Genomic DNA, 16,586 nt, shown 5'->3' with positions numbered 1-16,586 from the left:
TCCCCTTGAGATTTTACCTAGCACCTTGTGTTTCTCTCTCCACCCACCTACCTTTCAAATCTACCCCTCAGCTTTTTTTTCTCCAGACCTGCCAAAGGGTTTCAGCCTGAAACATCAACTGTACTCTTTTCCATAGATGCCGAGATCCTTCTGTGAGTATTGCTCAGATTTCCAGCATCAGCAGATTTTCTCTTTTTTGTGTGTGTTGTCTTTGGCTTTTATGGTGGCTTTGACTTCTCTTTTAACATGGCAGTGCAAGTGAATATGTAGATTTGTGAAAAGGAGACTTGCAATTAGAATTCAGCTATGCCCAAACAAAGTAGCATATTGTTCAGCAATGATTAGAAAACAAGATGTGTGTCTTCAGTGCAAGAATGTAGCATTCACCACAAGTGCTAAAAATGCTGTTGGTCTTTCTGCTGCCCAGCTGAACAAAGCTGCTACTCGCTCTGGATGCATATGGTGAAATTTCCGCCCCACTCACAAGAATTAAATGTCTATGAATAAATCCACTTTCTCTATTGCACCCGGTTATACCACAGATCCTCTTTCTTTTTTGTTTCACCCTTCTGCTCCCTCCCAAACAAAACTGGTTTCTCTACCTGCTTTAAAATCTTAATCGTCCTATTAAGTGATTCACAATTTGAGTCATACCCTATCCGCGTAACAGTTGTCCTTCCTTTGCCTGTGAAAACACATCTGGCTGTAATGGTATCACCATATTTAATATCCATTGGGTTTTCCACATGATAAAAAGCCTGAGAAGACAGCAAATAAGAAATTTCAGGACAATTCCATCAAGGAAATTTTAATAACCATGTTTTTAAAGAACAAAGAAATACCTCTGAAGTATAATTGAAGTGAAGTTAATGACAGCATCATTATTAACATGAATATTGTCTAGCAACAACCCTAAAAGTTTCACAGAACTGTTGAGTAATACAGAAAGTTGCCAGTTAATCTTGTTGCAAAAAAAATATATTACTGGCAATTCAAAAGAAAATCAAATTTCTGTTGATTCGTGTTTTCTAACAACAATTATGCTCTCTGGCCTAGAAAGTAATGGTAGCAACTGTGGAGTCCCATTTCTTTTGACTGAAACCTGAGGTGTCCAAACTAAACTTTATATTTAATCCTTAATTTTCTTTGCACATTTTCTCTCTATATCTAGTTTTTTGATCCCACACTATATAATCTGAATTTAATTCATCATTATTCTGTTGTTCCTCTCATTTGCCAATCCTTAAATCTTCCCAACAACAGAAAGAAAACAGTTTATTATTCAGTCCCAGATGCTCAATTCATGACTTTATCAATTCTGATTTTCAGTGATTAAAAGGACAAAAGGAAAAAGAGAATGAAGGAAAGAGTTATCAGCATATGTTCAGACTGTATGAACATAAGCAGAAGTAGGTCATTAAGCTCCTCATGTTTAATCTGCCTTTCAGCAAGATCATAAGAAATGTTTTAGCTCAGTGTCAATATCCTCTACTCTCTACTCACTCAATATCTAAAAAAAACTTCTGATCTCTTTCTACAAGATCTTGAACTGTGATTAAGCACCCTTAGACTTCTTGGTTAGAGAATTCCAAAATTTCTCATCTCAGCATTGAAAGACCAATTCCTTATTTTAAGACTATGACCAAAAAGTAAGCCTACCTGAGGTAACTGTGGACTCTGTCGACCAATTAATGTCCATTTTCCATCTCTTACTCTGTATCCACTAACCACCTGACCTAAAATTATAGAAATCAGTACCAAATGCAACTTATTAAAAAATAAGTTGAAATATAACTTTAAAAACTGTATTTCAAAATGCAATGCTGGAACTTAGGGATTTAGAAATCGCATATCTTGATAATGTGCAACCAGAAGAGACAAAATAAACATTATCAAATTAATATACTTTATTTTACTGACTTTTTATTGAAATCAATGTCAAATCCCAAAAATAGACTAGATACTTATTCTTTCCATATATCTATCAGTGACTTGAAGCAAGTTAAAGTATCTAGATTGACGAGTATAGTTATCTTCTCATTCCATATTCTAATGAAATATTGTAATGTCATTACCAAGGAAGACTCTATTATTTAATCAATTATCAATAATGCTCAAACTTCAGATTCAGAACTTCAACTTTGTTGCAATTATTTCAAATAAGAAAGATTATACTCCTCTTACCTAATAGATGAGTATGTGTTCTAAAGGCAAATGGGTATATGGTGGCCTGTTTGTATAAACAAGCAATATCTGCATTTACAACTGCAAAAAAAGCAATACACTACATCAATTTTACAGACAGAACAGAAATGGGCCATTTAACTCAATTCACTTTTTACACTTCATTTAATTCTATAAGCTTTTATCCTTTCTCTCCATTTCTCACATCTATTATGTTATTATTTAAACTCCGCACACAGAGAAATGCAGTGGTAAACTATATAAGGAGAGGCCAAACAAAGAAAACTGAAGAGGGACAGAAATATTTAACATCTCCTACTTTCTCTGCCAATGCAAATCACTTGGCAATTCAAAGGACAGACATGCAATATAACCCAGAACATTAAGCAAACATTTTATAATACAAACAGAAAACGCTCAAAAATATTAAGCAGCTGAGGCAACATCTGTAGAATGCACATGCAACTGATGTGTCGGTGACCTTTCTTCAGAACGTTTGATTAAAAAACTATTAAATCACAGTTTTCCTGAAAATTTTCTGACTTAAAATGTTCTGTTTTTTCCCCCCACAGATGTTGTCTGACCTGCTGAGCTTCCAGAATTTTGATTTTATTTCAGATTTTTAGTACGATATCTGCATTTTTATACTTTATGCTATTTTGACCCCCAAATCGCTTAATGGCACAACAGGTCAAAGCACATTATTCAGCATGCAACTGAGACCCATCATGAGTCATTTTAAAATATTTTGCACTTTAAGCTATAATTCATTTCACAATACTCTTGACTAGATGACAGGTCGTAAACCCATAATTATTTTAGAAAGCAAATTAAAATCTAACCTCTGAAAACATTAATTCTTTTCAGGAAAAGTTGGGTTCAGACTCTTCTTAACATGACAATTATTTTTGTTATTTTCATTAAAAAAATTCTAATCCCTTCATGAAATGAAACTTACTTTAAAATATGAAAGCACAATAAGTTCTGAAAAACAGTAGTTCTGTTGAAGTTATTTATCTTCCAATAAGATTCAGATCATATGCACTAACTTGGCATACACATGAAATTATCAAACAACTTGCTGATTCATATCAGAGATTTAATTTTATTATGAATTATAATTTGCAATGGTTAGATTTTTAAAATTATGAATTTGAAGGGATTATTCTGGTATACCTTTCATTAGGACTACAATGACTAAGATAAAAGGATTGTGAAGCTTCATAATTTTCAGTCCTTGGAGCCGTTGACGTGAGATGAATGAAAAGTTCCTCCATTACCTATCTGGAAGGGTTGAAGAAACTGTTTCGAACAGGTGACATTCTGGCCCTCAAGTCTATGCCTGCTTTTAAAACATTCACAGACCTCTAGAACTTGTTTAGAACACAGACCTCCATAGCATAGAAACAGGCCATTCAGCCCATCATGTCTGTGCCACCTAGGGTGTCAAATGAAACTGATCTCATCTGCCAGCACATAGTCCATGTACCTCCATTCCCTCCATGCTCATGTGGCTGTATAATGTTTTTGAGGCAGGTTTCTATCCAAATATCAACAAATCCTTCCCTCCCCATAGATACTGCTCAATCAACTGGGTTCCTCTAGCAGATGGTTAGTTCCTCCATCACGTTACTCCAAATGCAGCCTAACCAAAGTTTTATGCAGCTGCAACACGATTTCCTGACTCATGTACTCAATGGCCCAAATGATGAAAGCAAGCACGCCAGACGCCTTCTTCACACCATATCCACTTACGTTGCCATTTCCAAAAAGCTATGGATTGCAGCCCAAGATCTCTCCGAACATCCATTCCTGTAAGGGTCCTGCCACTTACAGTGTTTATTCCCTTCACATTTGATCTTCCAAAGTGCAAAACCTCACATTTGCCAGGGCAAAGCTCCATTGGCCATCTCTTTACCAATATCCGTCACTAATCTATATCCCGTAGTATTTTTGACAACTTCCTTCACTGTTCACACCTCCACCAATTTTTGTGTTGTTTGCAAACTTACTAATCAGTCCATTGACATTTTTGTCCAAGTTATTTAATTAAAAGAGGACACAACAGTGATCCATGTGGAACACCATTGATCACAGACCTCCATTAGAATAGTAATTCTCTATCACCTCCTGCTGTCTGTGGCCTTTCTACCAAGTCACCATGTATCTTAATCTCATTGATCAGCCGACCATGAGGGAATCGGTCAAAGGCGAAAATCTAAGCAAATGATAGCCATTGCCCTACCCTCTTCAATCACCTTTGTCATCTCCTCAAAAAAATCAACTTCCTCATCTGAAATAAGATCTCTTCGCATTACTACCATCAGAGGAGACACAGGAGCTTGAAGACCCACACTCAATGTTTTAAGAACAGGTTTTTCTCTTCCATCAGATTTCTGAACAGTCCATGAACCCATGAACACTACGGCAGTATTTGTCCTTTACGTTATTTATTTATTTTTGTGACTTAAGTATAATTTTTTTTAAGTCTTGCACGGTATTGCTGCACAAAACACATTACATGACGTATGTCAGAGATAATAAACCTAATTCTGATTCTGTCATGACTTGCCCCACACAACGCCAAACTAATGATCTCTAATAAGGCCCTGGTTTTCAAAACATAAATAATTCCTATCCCTAACAGTCCTCTCCAGTAGCTTCTTGGCCATTGATGTGAAACTCATTAGTCTGTAATTTTCTAGATTATTCCTAATGGGCTTTTTAAATAAAGGAACAACATCAATTACTCTCCAGTCCAGTGGGACTTCTTCTGTGGCTAGACAGGAAATGATGATCTTGTCAAAGCTCATATGGCATTAATAGTTTCTTGATGCTCCCACAACCTAGATACTGTAGGGTAGTAGACACTAGCCATTTAATCTACCAACCTGCACGCCTTTGGGACGTGAGAGGAAACTGGAAACTGACATGGTCACAGAATGTATAAGCTCTGTGCAGAGAGCCATAAAGACCAGGATCAAACCTTAGTCATTGTGATCCTTCTATGATTGTGTTTAGATGGCAGAAAGAGCAAATGGAATTACTGGTTTTGAATTTCAATAATTAAGTGAAATTCCAGATCCAGCTCATTTGAACTTTAATAAATTCTCTTGCTAGCTATTAACTACCTGAATACTTGTGCAGCTTTTATATTCTCTCAGCACAGAAGACTCAGTTTCATTGCCAATTTAGAAAAAAAACTAGTTAAAATCCGTGGTTTGCAATATTTCATGAGAATTTCCTTTTTCCCATTGTCTCAAAGTCATTACTCTCCGGGATTAGCCAAATGCACTACTAGTATTCTATTGTCAATACAATGATTTAAGTTTAGATGTGCAATGTATTCAAAGACTACTTTATGTAATTTCATATCAATTATTATCTACAAGATTGTGGCATGCAAATTCAGCCATATTGCTGAAGGGACCATGGTTGACATTATACGATAACTTTGGCTGAGATGGGAGAGCAGACTGTTAACATGGTGACAGTTGTTGGAGAGTAAATGGAGAGTTTTCCCCACACTATTTAAATACAACTAAGAGTGCTTATATTACACACAGTTTCATGCTCAAACAATCCTCAAACCAACCTACAGTCCAATTGCACAAAAAGCATTTTTTGCAAAAAAGTGGAATCAACTATTTAAATTCAATCAACATAAAAATGGCTAAGGATGCAAAATGTCAATACCTCAACATATTTGAGGAACAGCTCTATTTTTTTTCTAATATATTCCACTGCTGCACCAAAACAAGATTAAAACACTATGATTAAAATTACATCTATCAGGTATCAAAGGAACCAGAAACTCAATTCATACAAGTGATTTTTTTTGTTTCAAAATTATCTTAGACATGTAATACATATGCTTTATATTAAAAAATACACACAAATTCCATCAACTAAATTTACTCTAATTGCATTTTGCAGGCAGTAAATTGCGATAGCAATCTTTGGGAAAGGTGGCACAAGAGTTAAATTGTCCAATTAGTAATCGAGAAGTCTGAACTAACAATGCAGTGACAAATTCAAATCCCAAAATGGTATCTAAGGAGTTTGAATTTGCTTAATTAAAGAAAGTTGGCTTCATGAAATAACTATCATAAAACAAGCTTCTGTTGGGAAAAGAAGTCTGGCATCCTTACTAGATCTGCATTAGGGAACTGATGTACAAGACAGTTAATTCTTAACTGCCCTGCTAATAACTGAACAAGACATTCAAATATAAATCCAAGAATAAAACCACTAAAGTTTCTTCCAGCCCACGATGACCTTGCAAAGTTGGCTTCTTGAATGTCTGGATCCTGGTTTCTATACAAGGGGCCATTTCAACACACTTGTTAGGAATAACTTTACTGCATTTCTCACAGAATCATTCCCACATCTCCATCAGTCCTTAGATGCACATGACCCACCAGAAGTTACAATACAATGGCACGGCAGCAGAAAGGAGTGACTCCTCAATTCTTAATATTGACTCCAGACCCCATGCCTCCTTGCATCAGATCAAACATGGAGAAGGAAAAATTATCCTCATAGCACCTCTTAGCTGCCTAATCATTTGCCCTCCATCAGTTACCCTTCATGAAGGAGCACGAACAATAATCAGCAAAGCACAACATGTACTCTGGATGGAAGACTTCAATGCTCAACGTCAACAGTACCTCACTTGTATCACCAAGCTACTATTTTTGTAGTGCAAGCATTACTGGCAAAATAATAAATCATGCTAAATGTTATCCAGGCCTTGTAGCAAAGAGACAAAGGGAAATTAAAACAGAATGGAACATTGTGCAATCACCAGCAAACTCAATTGTGACCTTACATTAGAGGAAATTCACCAATTAAGAGGTTGGAGGAGGTTGAACCTAAGACATTGACTTGAAAATTCCTGCAGCAACTCCTTTAGTTCAGATGATTGAAATCCATCACCTACGATCATATACCTTCCTGTGAGATATGTCTCCAGACTTTTCATTTCAATTTATATTTCCATCTTACCAAGACTGCTTCATACCACACTGAACAGGTAACATTTTACTCTGGTATTCAGGTCTCTTGTGTCTAGGTTTGAACCCTGTAAATGAGATGTGGAACTGAATGATCCTGATGAAGCCCAGGTTATTGCAGAGTAAGTTGCACTGATAGCACCATCACACTCTAGAACATTGCTGATTGGCTAGTTAGATGGCAATCAGCCAGGATTTAAATAATGAGCAATTTAAAGCTGAACTTCCAGCTTTGTGGACGTTGCTTTTGCTACAGTACCAGAACAGCTGAATTGGGGGTGTGGCTAGTAATGAAATCCAAGACTTTTGGACTACACCCTAAAGTCTTGAATTTCAAAGATGAAAATTTCAGTGACTTTTTTTTCCAAGTGGGTTCTTGATAAACTGTGGAAATATGATTGACTGCAGTGGTGACAGCGTCTTTTGTAGAAAGTCAAATTGGGTCTTTGACTTGGAAAGTCAGACTAAAGATCACCGCATCATTTACATTCATGTGCTGGGATCTGCTGCAGCTGAGAACAGGGTTCCTGGAGCTGCCTCCTGCCATTTGATTACCTACTGCATGAATGTGCAAAGTTCTGATCTGATTGCTGGTATTGGGGTCAGTGCATGTCTATTGGTTTACTGCATGCACACTTGGCTTCATCAGACTGGTTCTCATTGACAATATACCCAATATTACTATACAACTCACTGATAGGAATTTGTTATGCACAGAGATGTAAGCCTCAGTCTGTAAGTGCACCCACGTTCAATTAGCCATGCAGGATTAAAATTTTATTTGCTGGAGAAGACTTCAGGACAAGTACAACTGATGAAAGAGTTGGATCAGTGCATCAAGATCAAGGCAGTATTGTCTACTTAGTTACACATTTTGTATGACTTTTCATATTATATTGGTGTCACTTTTCCATTTTTATCTGTTGAGGTAGTTTGCCAATCGCATCACAGCAGACTATGGACTAGAGAGAAGTGCTAAAGTCAGAGGCTTAGTGGATGATTTATATTACTGATTGCATGGTACAACAAAACAATTATCAAATAGCATTCCTCCATGTCTTTTGACCTTGTACAAGGTTAGCAGCTTATTACTGCAGGAATTGGTGAATTCAGACCAGTTCATCACAGCAAAACACTCCCTACCACTGAGCACATTTACACAGAGCGCTGCCACAGGAAAACCATATCTATCATCAACAATTCCCACCATCTCTTCTCGTTACTACCATGGGGGGGGGGGGGGGGGGGTGAAGAACACACAAGTCTTGGGTCCCACTTCACTTGGGTCAGGAACAGATATTATCCTACAACCATCAGGTTGCTGAACTGGCCTGTAGAAACTTGCAATTTCTACAACCTACAGACTCACTTTCAAGGACTCTGCAATTCATGTTTTCAGTATTAATCTTTTTTCCATAATTTGTCTTCTTTTGCACATTGGTTGTTTGGTAGGCTTTGCTTGTGTATAGTTTTATGCAAATTCTATTGTATTTCTATATTTTCAATTAAATGCCTGCAAGAAAATGAATCTCTAGGTAGTATATGGTAACACATATATATTTTGATAACTTTTACTTTGATTTTATAACATATAACAACAATGCACAGTAAACGCTCACCTTTTTCATTGGGTGGTATCACAGTATCAACAGACATGAGGAGATAAATGCCAGCAATCAAAGGCTGTCTGCAGAAATAAGGTTGGTAAATGCTCACAGGTTTAATCATATTCCACCCACAACCATTATTTAAAAATAATTTTCTAGGATACAGTCCTTTTTCTCCAACAGCTTCTCATTATTCAACAGAAATAAGGGAAAAACAAACCAAATTTACTCATTCACCCACTAACTACCTTTTTATACATTAATTGATTAATAGCCATAAAAATAAAACAATAATCTTAATAGCTTTGATTGTTATTTAAAGGGAACATGCATACAAAGTTATATTGCAGTTTACGAGATTATATAAGGCAACATCAACAACACTGCTGCTACAATTAACAAACCATAACTAAAATATGAAATACATTATTAATATTACACTTTATATGGTAATAGAAATCTCTGCAATGGGCAGATTTTAATATGAAATCAACATAAACGTCAGCTTTTGTAATAACATAATCCAATCTGTGAAATTATTGTCCCGCAATTAACTGACAGTACTGGTTCAAGCAACAATATTTTATCACAATTAATTCCAAATCAGCACTAATCCAAGAGATGGAACCATAATGGAAAGACTTTTTTCAAGATTACCTGCTGAGAAATACAAAGCGAAGCATGTTCTACCCGTAATGTGTTATGCTTTTCCTAATCAAACTTATAGCTGAAAAACAATATGTCTACATAATAATAATGTATTGCAGTCACTGATGGGTCAGTGGATTTACCAACAACATGAAATTTTGTTTTCTCACACCAAGCTCTATTCATTTTCTTCAGTCGTATCTATAATATCAACACAATTTTTTTCTCTCCATGGAACTACCTGTTCAGCTAGACATTTCCTCCAGATCTGACCTGCATCAATTTCTTCACTTTCTCTCTCAGTAATCAATCAACCAAATAGCCTCATTGACATTACTTTACCATGGCAAAACTGGCCTCACCCTATCAGAGATGCTCCCTTTATTCGATTCATCCCTCCTCTAAACCCTTCTTTGGGGGTCTTATCTGTTTTTGTGGATGTTTGCAAAGAAAAAGAATTTCAGCATCTATATTGTAAACATTTCTCTGACATTAAATGTACCTATTGACTTATTGAAGCCCTCTACAACTTAAAACTAATTTGTCTTGTTTTTACTTAGTTCTGATGAAGATCCTCAACCTTAATGTCAACTTCATTTAATTCTTCGAGCTATGCTGCCCCGCGAAGCAGTTTTAGAATTTTCTGTTTTTGTTTCAGATTTTCAGTGTCTGCAGGTATTTTTTATTTCCATTTATGACCTGAGAATGCTTCAGAAGATCATTAGAATATCTGCATTTCCCTCAACTTCCTTATCTTGGTTTCTATCACATTTAGTTCTTTTGTTTCTATTCACAATAATTCACCTGCTATTCAAAATTCACCGTTCATAATGATTTACCTGCTTTCAATTGAAATGGAGCTGTGAAACACAGATACACTGACAAGGTATTTCTAATAATTCCCTGGAATGCCATGTTCACATTCAGCTTGTATGGAAATTCAACAAAACAATAATTTTAATTCTCCTATAGTTCTGCTGGAAGGAAATGCCACTTATTTAAGTCTTTGTATCGGTCTGCAAACAAATAGTGAAGCTGAAGGAAGTTTTGTGTGGTAAACTAGATGTCATCAAGATGCATACAGAAATAAATTCCGTGTCCAGAGAGGATACTGATGTAGAGCAGTGTGTAAATTAGAATTAGAAAAAGAAAACATTATGGTGTTACTGAGGGGAGAATTTTATTTCCAGGGTTTTAACTTATAAGTTGGCCTTAGAAGATAGATTTTTTTTTCTGAAAACAATTCAGCATTTCAATCCTACTCTTTAACAGGAGAACAGTAAAGTTATCCAAGCATTGAGCTCAAGTCTGGATACTTACGTAAGAAATGTCATCTGTAATGTTACACCTGAGCAATCTTTGTGGTTATCTGAAATAAAAATGTATGTATTTAAAGCTTAAACAAGTTAAAATTATATTCAAATAGTTACAATGCTAAAACATGACAAACAAAATATGAAACAGATTGAAGTGGTGGTTCAGTTACTTTATGTGGTTAGAAATATGGTTCACCAGTAACATGACAAAAATTGCTTTTCATTTTTCAACTTTGACTGTGCCCAACATTAGACTTCAATATTTAGTCTACTAATACAAAACAACCAGTTGCCCTAAAGTTGTTCTATCTCAATTTCCCTTGGAAGTGCTAGACTGACCAATTTTTCTAGATTATAATGCTCCAACACATTTACAATTAACATTTTTTAGCATAATGGATGTATAGAAAATCTGCCAAGTTTAAAGGGGGATCAAAGTACCAGCAAATTTCAGGAAAGCATGGGAGTATAGCAAACTGGTAATGCCGAACAATCAGTTAACAGATCAGCAGCGTTTGATTGTATTGATATTTTAAAATCCATCAATTCTAATGAAAGGCTATCAACCTGAAATGTTAACAAATACAAACTGATCTAGTGAGTAAGAGCAATATTCCTACTTTAGATTTAAAGCATCAGCAATGATTTGTGTTTGCTGATGTGCTGTTGGAATAACCAAGAGGGACATGGCATATCCATTGCATGGTCAGTGATTATCTATTGTACGTTCTCTTTTCAAATGTTCCAGACACTATTCATAATAATTTTTTGAAACACAGGTACACAGACAGGATATCTATTCATTCTTTACATAGGAAAGGAGATGAATGTCAGAATGATTTGCAAGTGCTAATGACAAAACATGACTCTATTCACTGGAATCTCTTACCTCTAAATGCAGTCACATCTCCATAATGAACCTGAAGAACTATGTAGTTAATACCTGTATTTCCACCAACTCTAAATCCAACACCTAGAATGCAGAAATATGAAAGTCTGATCAGAACAGAAGTGTTTAGCCCTTTAACCTACTCCAAGATCAATCTAACCCCCCCCCCCGTTCCCACATAGCCCTCCTTTTCTCTTTCATACATGTACCTATCCAAGAGTCCTTAAATGTTTCTAATGTATCTGTCTCTACCACCACCCCTGGCAGCGTGTTCCATGCACTTACTAACTCTGAAAAAAAAAACTACCCTTGGCATCCCTTCCAACACTTTCCTCAAAACACCTTAAAATTATGTCCCTTTATAGTGGCCATTTCTGCTCTGGGACAAAGTCTCTGTCTGTCCAGTCTATCTATACCTCTTACCATATTGTACAGCTCTTTCAAGTCACATCTCATCTATCTTCACTCCAAAGATAAATGCTCAACCTATACACATAAGGTGTTGCCTCTCTAACCAGACAACATCCTGGTAGATCTCCTCTGCCCCCTCTCTGAAGCTTCCACAACCTTCCTAGTAGAAATGAACACAATGTTCCAAGTGCGGTCTAACCGAGTTTTATAGAGATGCAACATTACCTTGTGATCCTTGAACTCAATCCCCCAACTAATGAAGGCCAACACACCGACATATTCTTAACCACCCCAATTACTAATAAAGAGAAATGTAACTTTATATCAGACCTTCATAGATTATAAAACTATCAATGGCAGCAACAAAGAAATTAGAAAATTTTTTACAACTTTTCAGACACATTGTTGTACATGAGTAAGAAATGCTTGCATTAAGACCTGTAAGTGTCAAGGAGCTCAATTTCTTTGGGTAGTCTTTAATTCCGTTAGCTACTAATTGGCCAGAAATTTAGATTTACGCCACGCTTTAAATCAGGGTTTCCCAAACGTTTTTTTACACCATGGACCAATACCATTTAGCAAGGACCCAGTCTGAGAACCCCTGCTTTATATGATTTGGCCTTATACATTTTCAGCACTGTTCTGACAAAACTTTATGCATCTGAATTGTTCATTCTGCTTCTATTTCCACTCAGTACTTCCAGCATTTTTGTTCTTAATTTGAATCTCCACATTCACAGTATTTTACTTGTCTTCATAACTTGCTTCATATCTTCAAAGAGAAAAACACTACATGAAATGTACGAATCTAGAAACACACACTTCATTCCTTGATTTACAGCTGCAAATGCTTATGGAAAACTTGTGTTGGAAAGGATATTTCTGTAGAGAGAAAATGACATTCACACTTGTGCAGAAAATTACTTTTTCAAGAGCAATCCCATATTATAACATCAGATAAAAACACATAAGCATTTTAACAACTTAATATATTTACTTAAAAGATAATGAAAATCCTGTAAACAAAGGAAATGATTAAAATATATCCCCAAGGGTGCCCATGAAGAAAATACAGAAGAGATTTATTATGATGATATGAAGGGTGAGAGAATTTAGTTATGTGCTGAGACTATTGCAACCAACTGTTCTTCTTACAACATAAAAGTTTCAAACAGAGTTTCAAACCTTAACAGAGGTGTTTAAAATTATGAGGGGATTTCCTAAGTTTAGAGAGACCGTCTCTATTGAAAGGAAGGTTCCTAGCCAGAGGATTTAGACTAATGATAAATGGGAGGGCAACCAGCAAGAAAATAAGATTTTTTAAAATATAAGTTATGATCTGGAACACCTGAAAGCGTAGTAAAAGCAAGTTTAAAGGTAACTTTCAAAAGGAAATTATATACACACTTCAGAAAGAGAAGACTTAAAAAGGTATGTGAGGAAAGAACAAAGGAGGGATAAGTGATAACTCTTTCAATAAGCAGGCTGAGGCTTGATTGTTCATGTGGCTGCCTCTGTGTTGTATCCTCCTTTAATTTTTAAAACATCAAGGATGGGTAACCAGGGCAAATTATTATTTGTTCTTTTATGCCCCAAAAGCCTTTATCCATTTTGAATCTCATATCTGTACTTTGGCATTGGGACTATGGTGTGTTCTGTAAAGGTGCCAATTTGCAATGCAGCCAGCACCCTCCATCAACTCCAGATGACATGACATTTTCTTATTGAAAATTGTGTAAAGCCTAAATACTCGTAATCCAGCAGAGTACTGGATTCAGCAGCAAAGATACCATACAAGGGATTCATTAATCAAAGTGTTCAACTGCAGTGTTGCTTGTTTCCTTGGTATTACTCTCAGCTGTCAGAGTATCGATTGTAAAAGCAGCACTCTAACAAATTGAGTACATAATCTACACTGATACTTCAATGCAGCAATAAGCTATTGCTTTTTTTGCATGGAAGTGAACCAATGTCTATCTGCTTGTTCAGGTGGGTGTGAAATATTCCATTTCAACAGCTAATGAGCAAGAAAATCCTCCTGGTGTTCTGGCCAATGATTATCCTTTCAACAATTTAAAAATATTTTCAAGGCTCAAACTCATGCAGTGGGTGTGGAGTGTGATACTGTATAATTTTGCCTTTTGATTTATTCACTGAATGTATACCTACAATATTTATTTGGCTGTGAAATTGACTTAGAAAAGCCGAGAACAAGAAGGTCTCTATAAAATATACATCAGGTATAAGCTTTTTTCTTTGTGGCATTCATCCAACTACAAAAAAAAAATCAGACGAGCAGTATAACTGAAAGGAACTAGTATAGGGGTCAGAAGAAACTTGGAGTCTTAGAGTTGGGTATCAAGAAAAGTTGTTATGTACTTGAAGTCAGCCCTATACTTATGTAATCTGTAACCAAGGAGCCACATACAAAGGGCATACAGGACATGGTAGAAAAGATGCTTGAAGGCATTAAATCTGCATAATAAACACTAAATTTAAAGTTACTTACCTTCAGGTAACTGTGTGGGGGGAGCATTTCTAGCCCACGCATACATAATTTCAGCACTTTGTAAACAAGTTCCAAGCCTGCTGCCACAGTCCCTGAAAACCAAGTAATATAATTGTAGCTTTAATAGCTAAGCTCCCATTATGTGTAAAGTCTTGCAAAGCAATTGTTCAGATGACAATTCCTCATTCCACGATGTATTTACTTCACACAATTTAAGATAATTACAAAAGACAGACTCAATTTCTAAACAATTATTGGAATGTAATATCCTGAATAGCAATCTAAATTGATGAACTGCAATTCCAATAAAATTGTTTCTACAGTTATCAAAAAAAAATTCTATTGTTGACCTGCCTCAAACTTATTGAATCAGAGGCTGTTCAAGAACATAACCCATCTCTGAAACCTTTCTCTGTTGACTGCAGGGCTAAGATCCTCTCCATATTATGAAGAAAATTTGGCATTGTATTTAAGCTGTAATCTGAGCAGAGCTTCAACAGATTTTAGCATGATTTTCTTTTAATTTTCCGAACAGCTGTGTTCCACCTGAATCAGAAGATTAATTTCATGCATTTCTGTAGCATTAGTTCTTCACTGCAATAAAGTAAAAACACTTGTCAAAGGTACTGTCACTCATCTGAGACACTGAACTGAAAGTCAATCAGTCTGTTTGCATGACCCTCTTCAAAAGAGAGGATCTTTGTATTTGATTGAAGTATAGTGGATTCCAGTTAATTGGGACACATTGGGACCAGCACGTTTTGGCCCAATTAAGAGGCAGTCCCAATCAACTGGAGGTTCATGGAAATAATTAAAAAAGGTACCGGTATTTAAAAAGAAAGCAAACTACTGCTTAACTGAGTAACATGTATTTAAATGAAATACAGTACAAATTAGAACATTACCAATACCATACAGTATTATAAAACTGCATAGTTATCAACAGAAGACTTCACCTAATGTACATGGCCCTGTTCTTTTGATCGACTGTGAATAAACAAAATCAGTGCAGACCTAATGTAGATCATGGGTTGCCTTTATACAATGTTTTCACTGACTCTATCTTCTAAATCTTCATTTTCATTGTAACATTTAAGATGATTGTTGATACCTTCAAACTCTTATGTCTTAACTTCATCAACCAAACTTCCAGATAGCCAACACGAGCTACTAATTTCCACAATATTTCAAATTTTCACTCATGGCCACCTCTGCCATCTGCAAGCCTGAATACTTGAAATCGCAGTGAGCAAAACAATTCTGAATTGTCTTACTGCTTAATTCTCACCAACTACCAGTCACAAAAATCACTGCTTTTTGAACGCAAACGCACGCAATTAATGCTATTTAAAAACTGTTTGCTCTAAGCATGGTGTAATGTCAAATGCCCACGACTGTCGCTAGGTAGAAACTGTTCAGCACCAGTCTCCTCGCCCAGTTAAGTGGCAAATAAATGAAGGGAATCACAGCCATTTTATCAATTAGCTTTTGTTCTTTAAGAGTTGTCCCAAATAAGCAGCTGTCCCAATTAACCAATGGCACAACTAAATGGAATCCACCTTTTATTATACTTCAATCAATTCTACTGAAACAGAATACCTGTTTGTCTCAAAACAGGTTCAGACCCTTAAGTATAAAATAGAATTCAAAATAGCTAAATGGATGTGATGTTTTAGATCCTGACAACACAAATGGTCTTATATATTTTTGTTTAATCCGTTCCTTCCTGTTGAATTCATTAAGAACCTTAAGCTTATTCAAAATGCTCAATTTGGTTATTTTATGCACAATAACATCTGCTCATCAGTACTGAACTACATTTTCTGTAGCTCTACCCACATGCGTATGATACTGCCAAAATGCAGCACTTTACAGTTAAAGTTATCTGGATTAGGTGTTATTTGCCATTTCAGCAAAACATTGACATCTTCTGCATGCTACAGCTACCTTTCAGGCTATCAACAAATCCTCCAACCCTGGAAATCATGACATCCATATCCACATTCA

General features: G+C 36.0%; 1 protein-coding gene across 6 annotated transcripts in view; it reads right to left on the bottom strand.

The window, feature by feature from the left end:
* Positions 1-16,586, bottom strand: part of pam (peptidylglycine alpha-amidating monooxygenase) — a 163,907-nt gene that overhangs the window by 70,516 nt on the left and 76,805 nt on the right. For all 6 annotated transcript variants that reach the window (XM_073067895.1, XM_073067932.1, XM_073067924.1 and 3 more), the window contains exons 6-12: positions 14,580-14,671; positions 11,660-11,743; positions 10,775-10,823; positions 8,819-8,886; positions 2,185-2,265; positions 1,660-1,736; positions 655-758 (exon numbers count right to left, since the gene is read on the bottom strand). In XM_073067895.1, the coding sequence (XP_072923996.1) occupies positions 655-758; positions 1,660-1,736; positions 2,185-2,265; positions 8,819-8,886; positions 10,775-10,823; positions 11,660-11,743; positions 14,580-14,671 (555 nt within the window). The remainder of the gene's footprint in view (positions 1-654; positions 759-1,659; positions 1,737-2,184; positions 2,266-8,818; positions 8,887-10,774; positions 10,824-11,659; positions 11,744-14,579; positions 14,672-16,586) is intronic.

The sequence above is a fragment of the Hemitrygon akajei genome, chromosome 2 (genome assembly GCF_048418815.1).
Source record: "Hemitrygon akajei chromosome 2, sHemAka1.3, whole genome shotgun sequence".
NCBI classification, from domain to species: domain Eukaryota; kingdom Metazoa; phylum Chordata; class Chondrichthyes; order Myliobatiformes; family Dasyatidae; genus Hemitrygon; species Hemitrygon akajei.
This window is presented reverse-complemented; position numbering and strand designations above follow the sequence as displayed.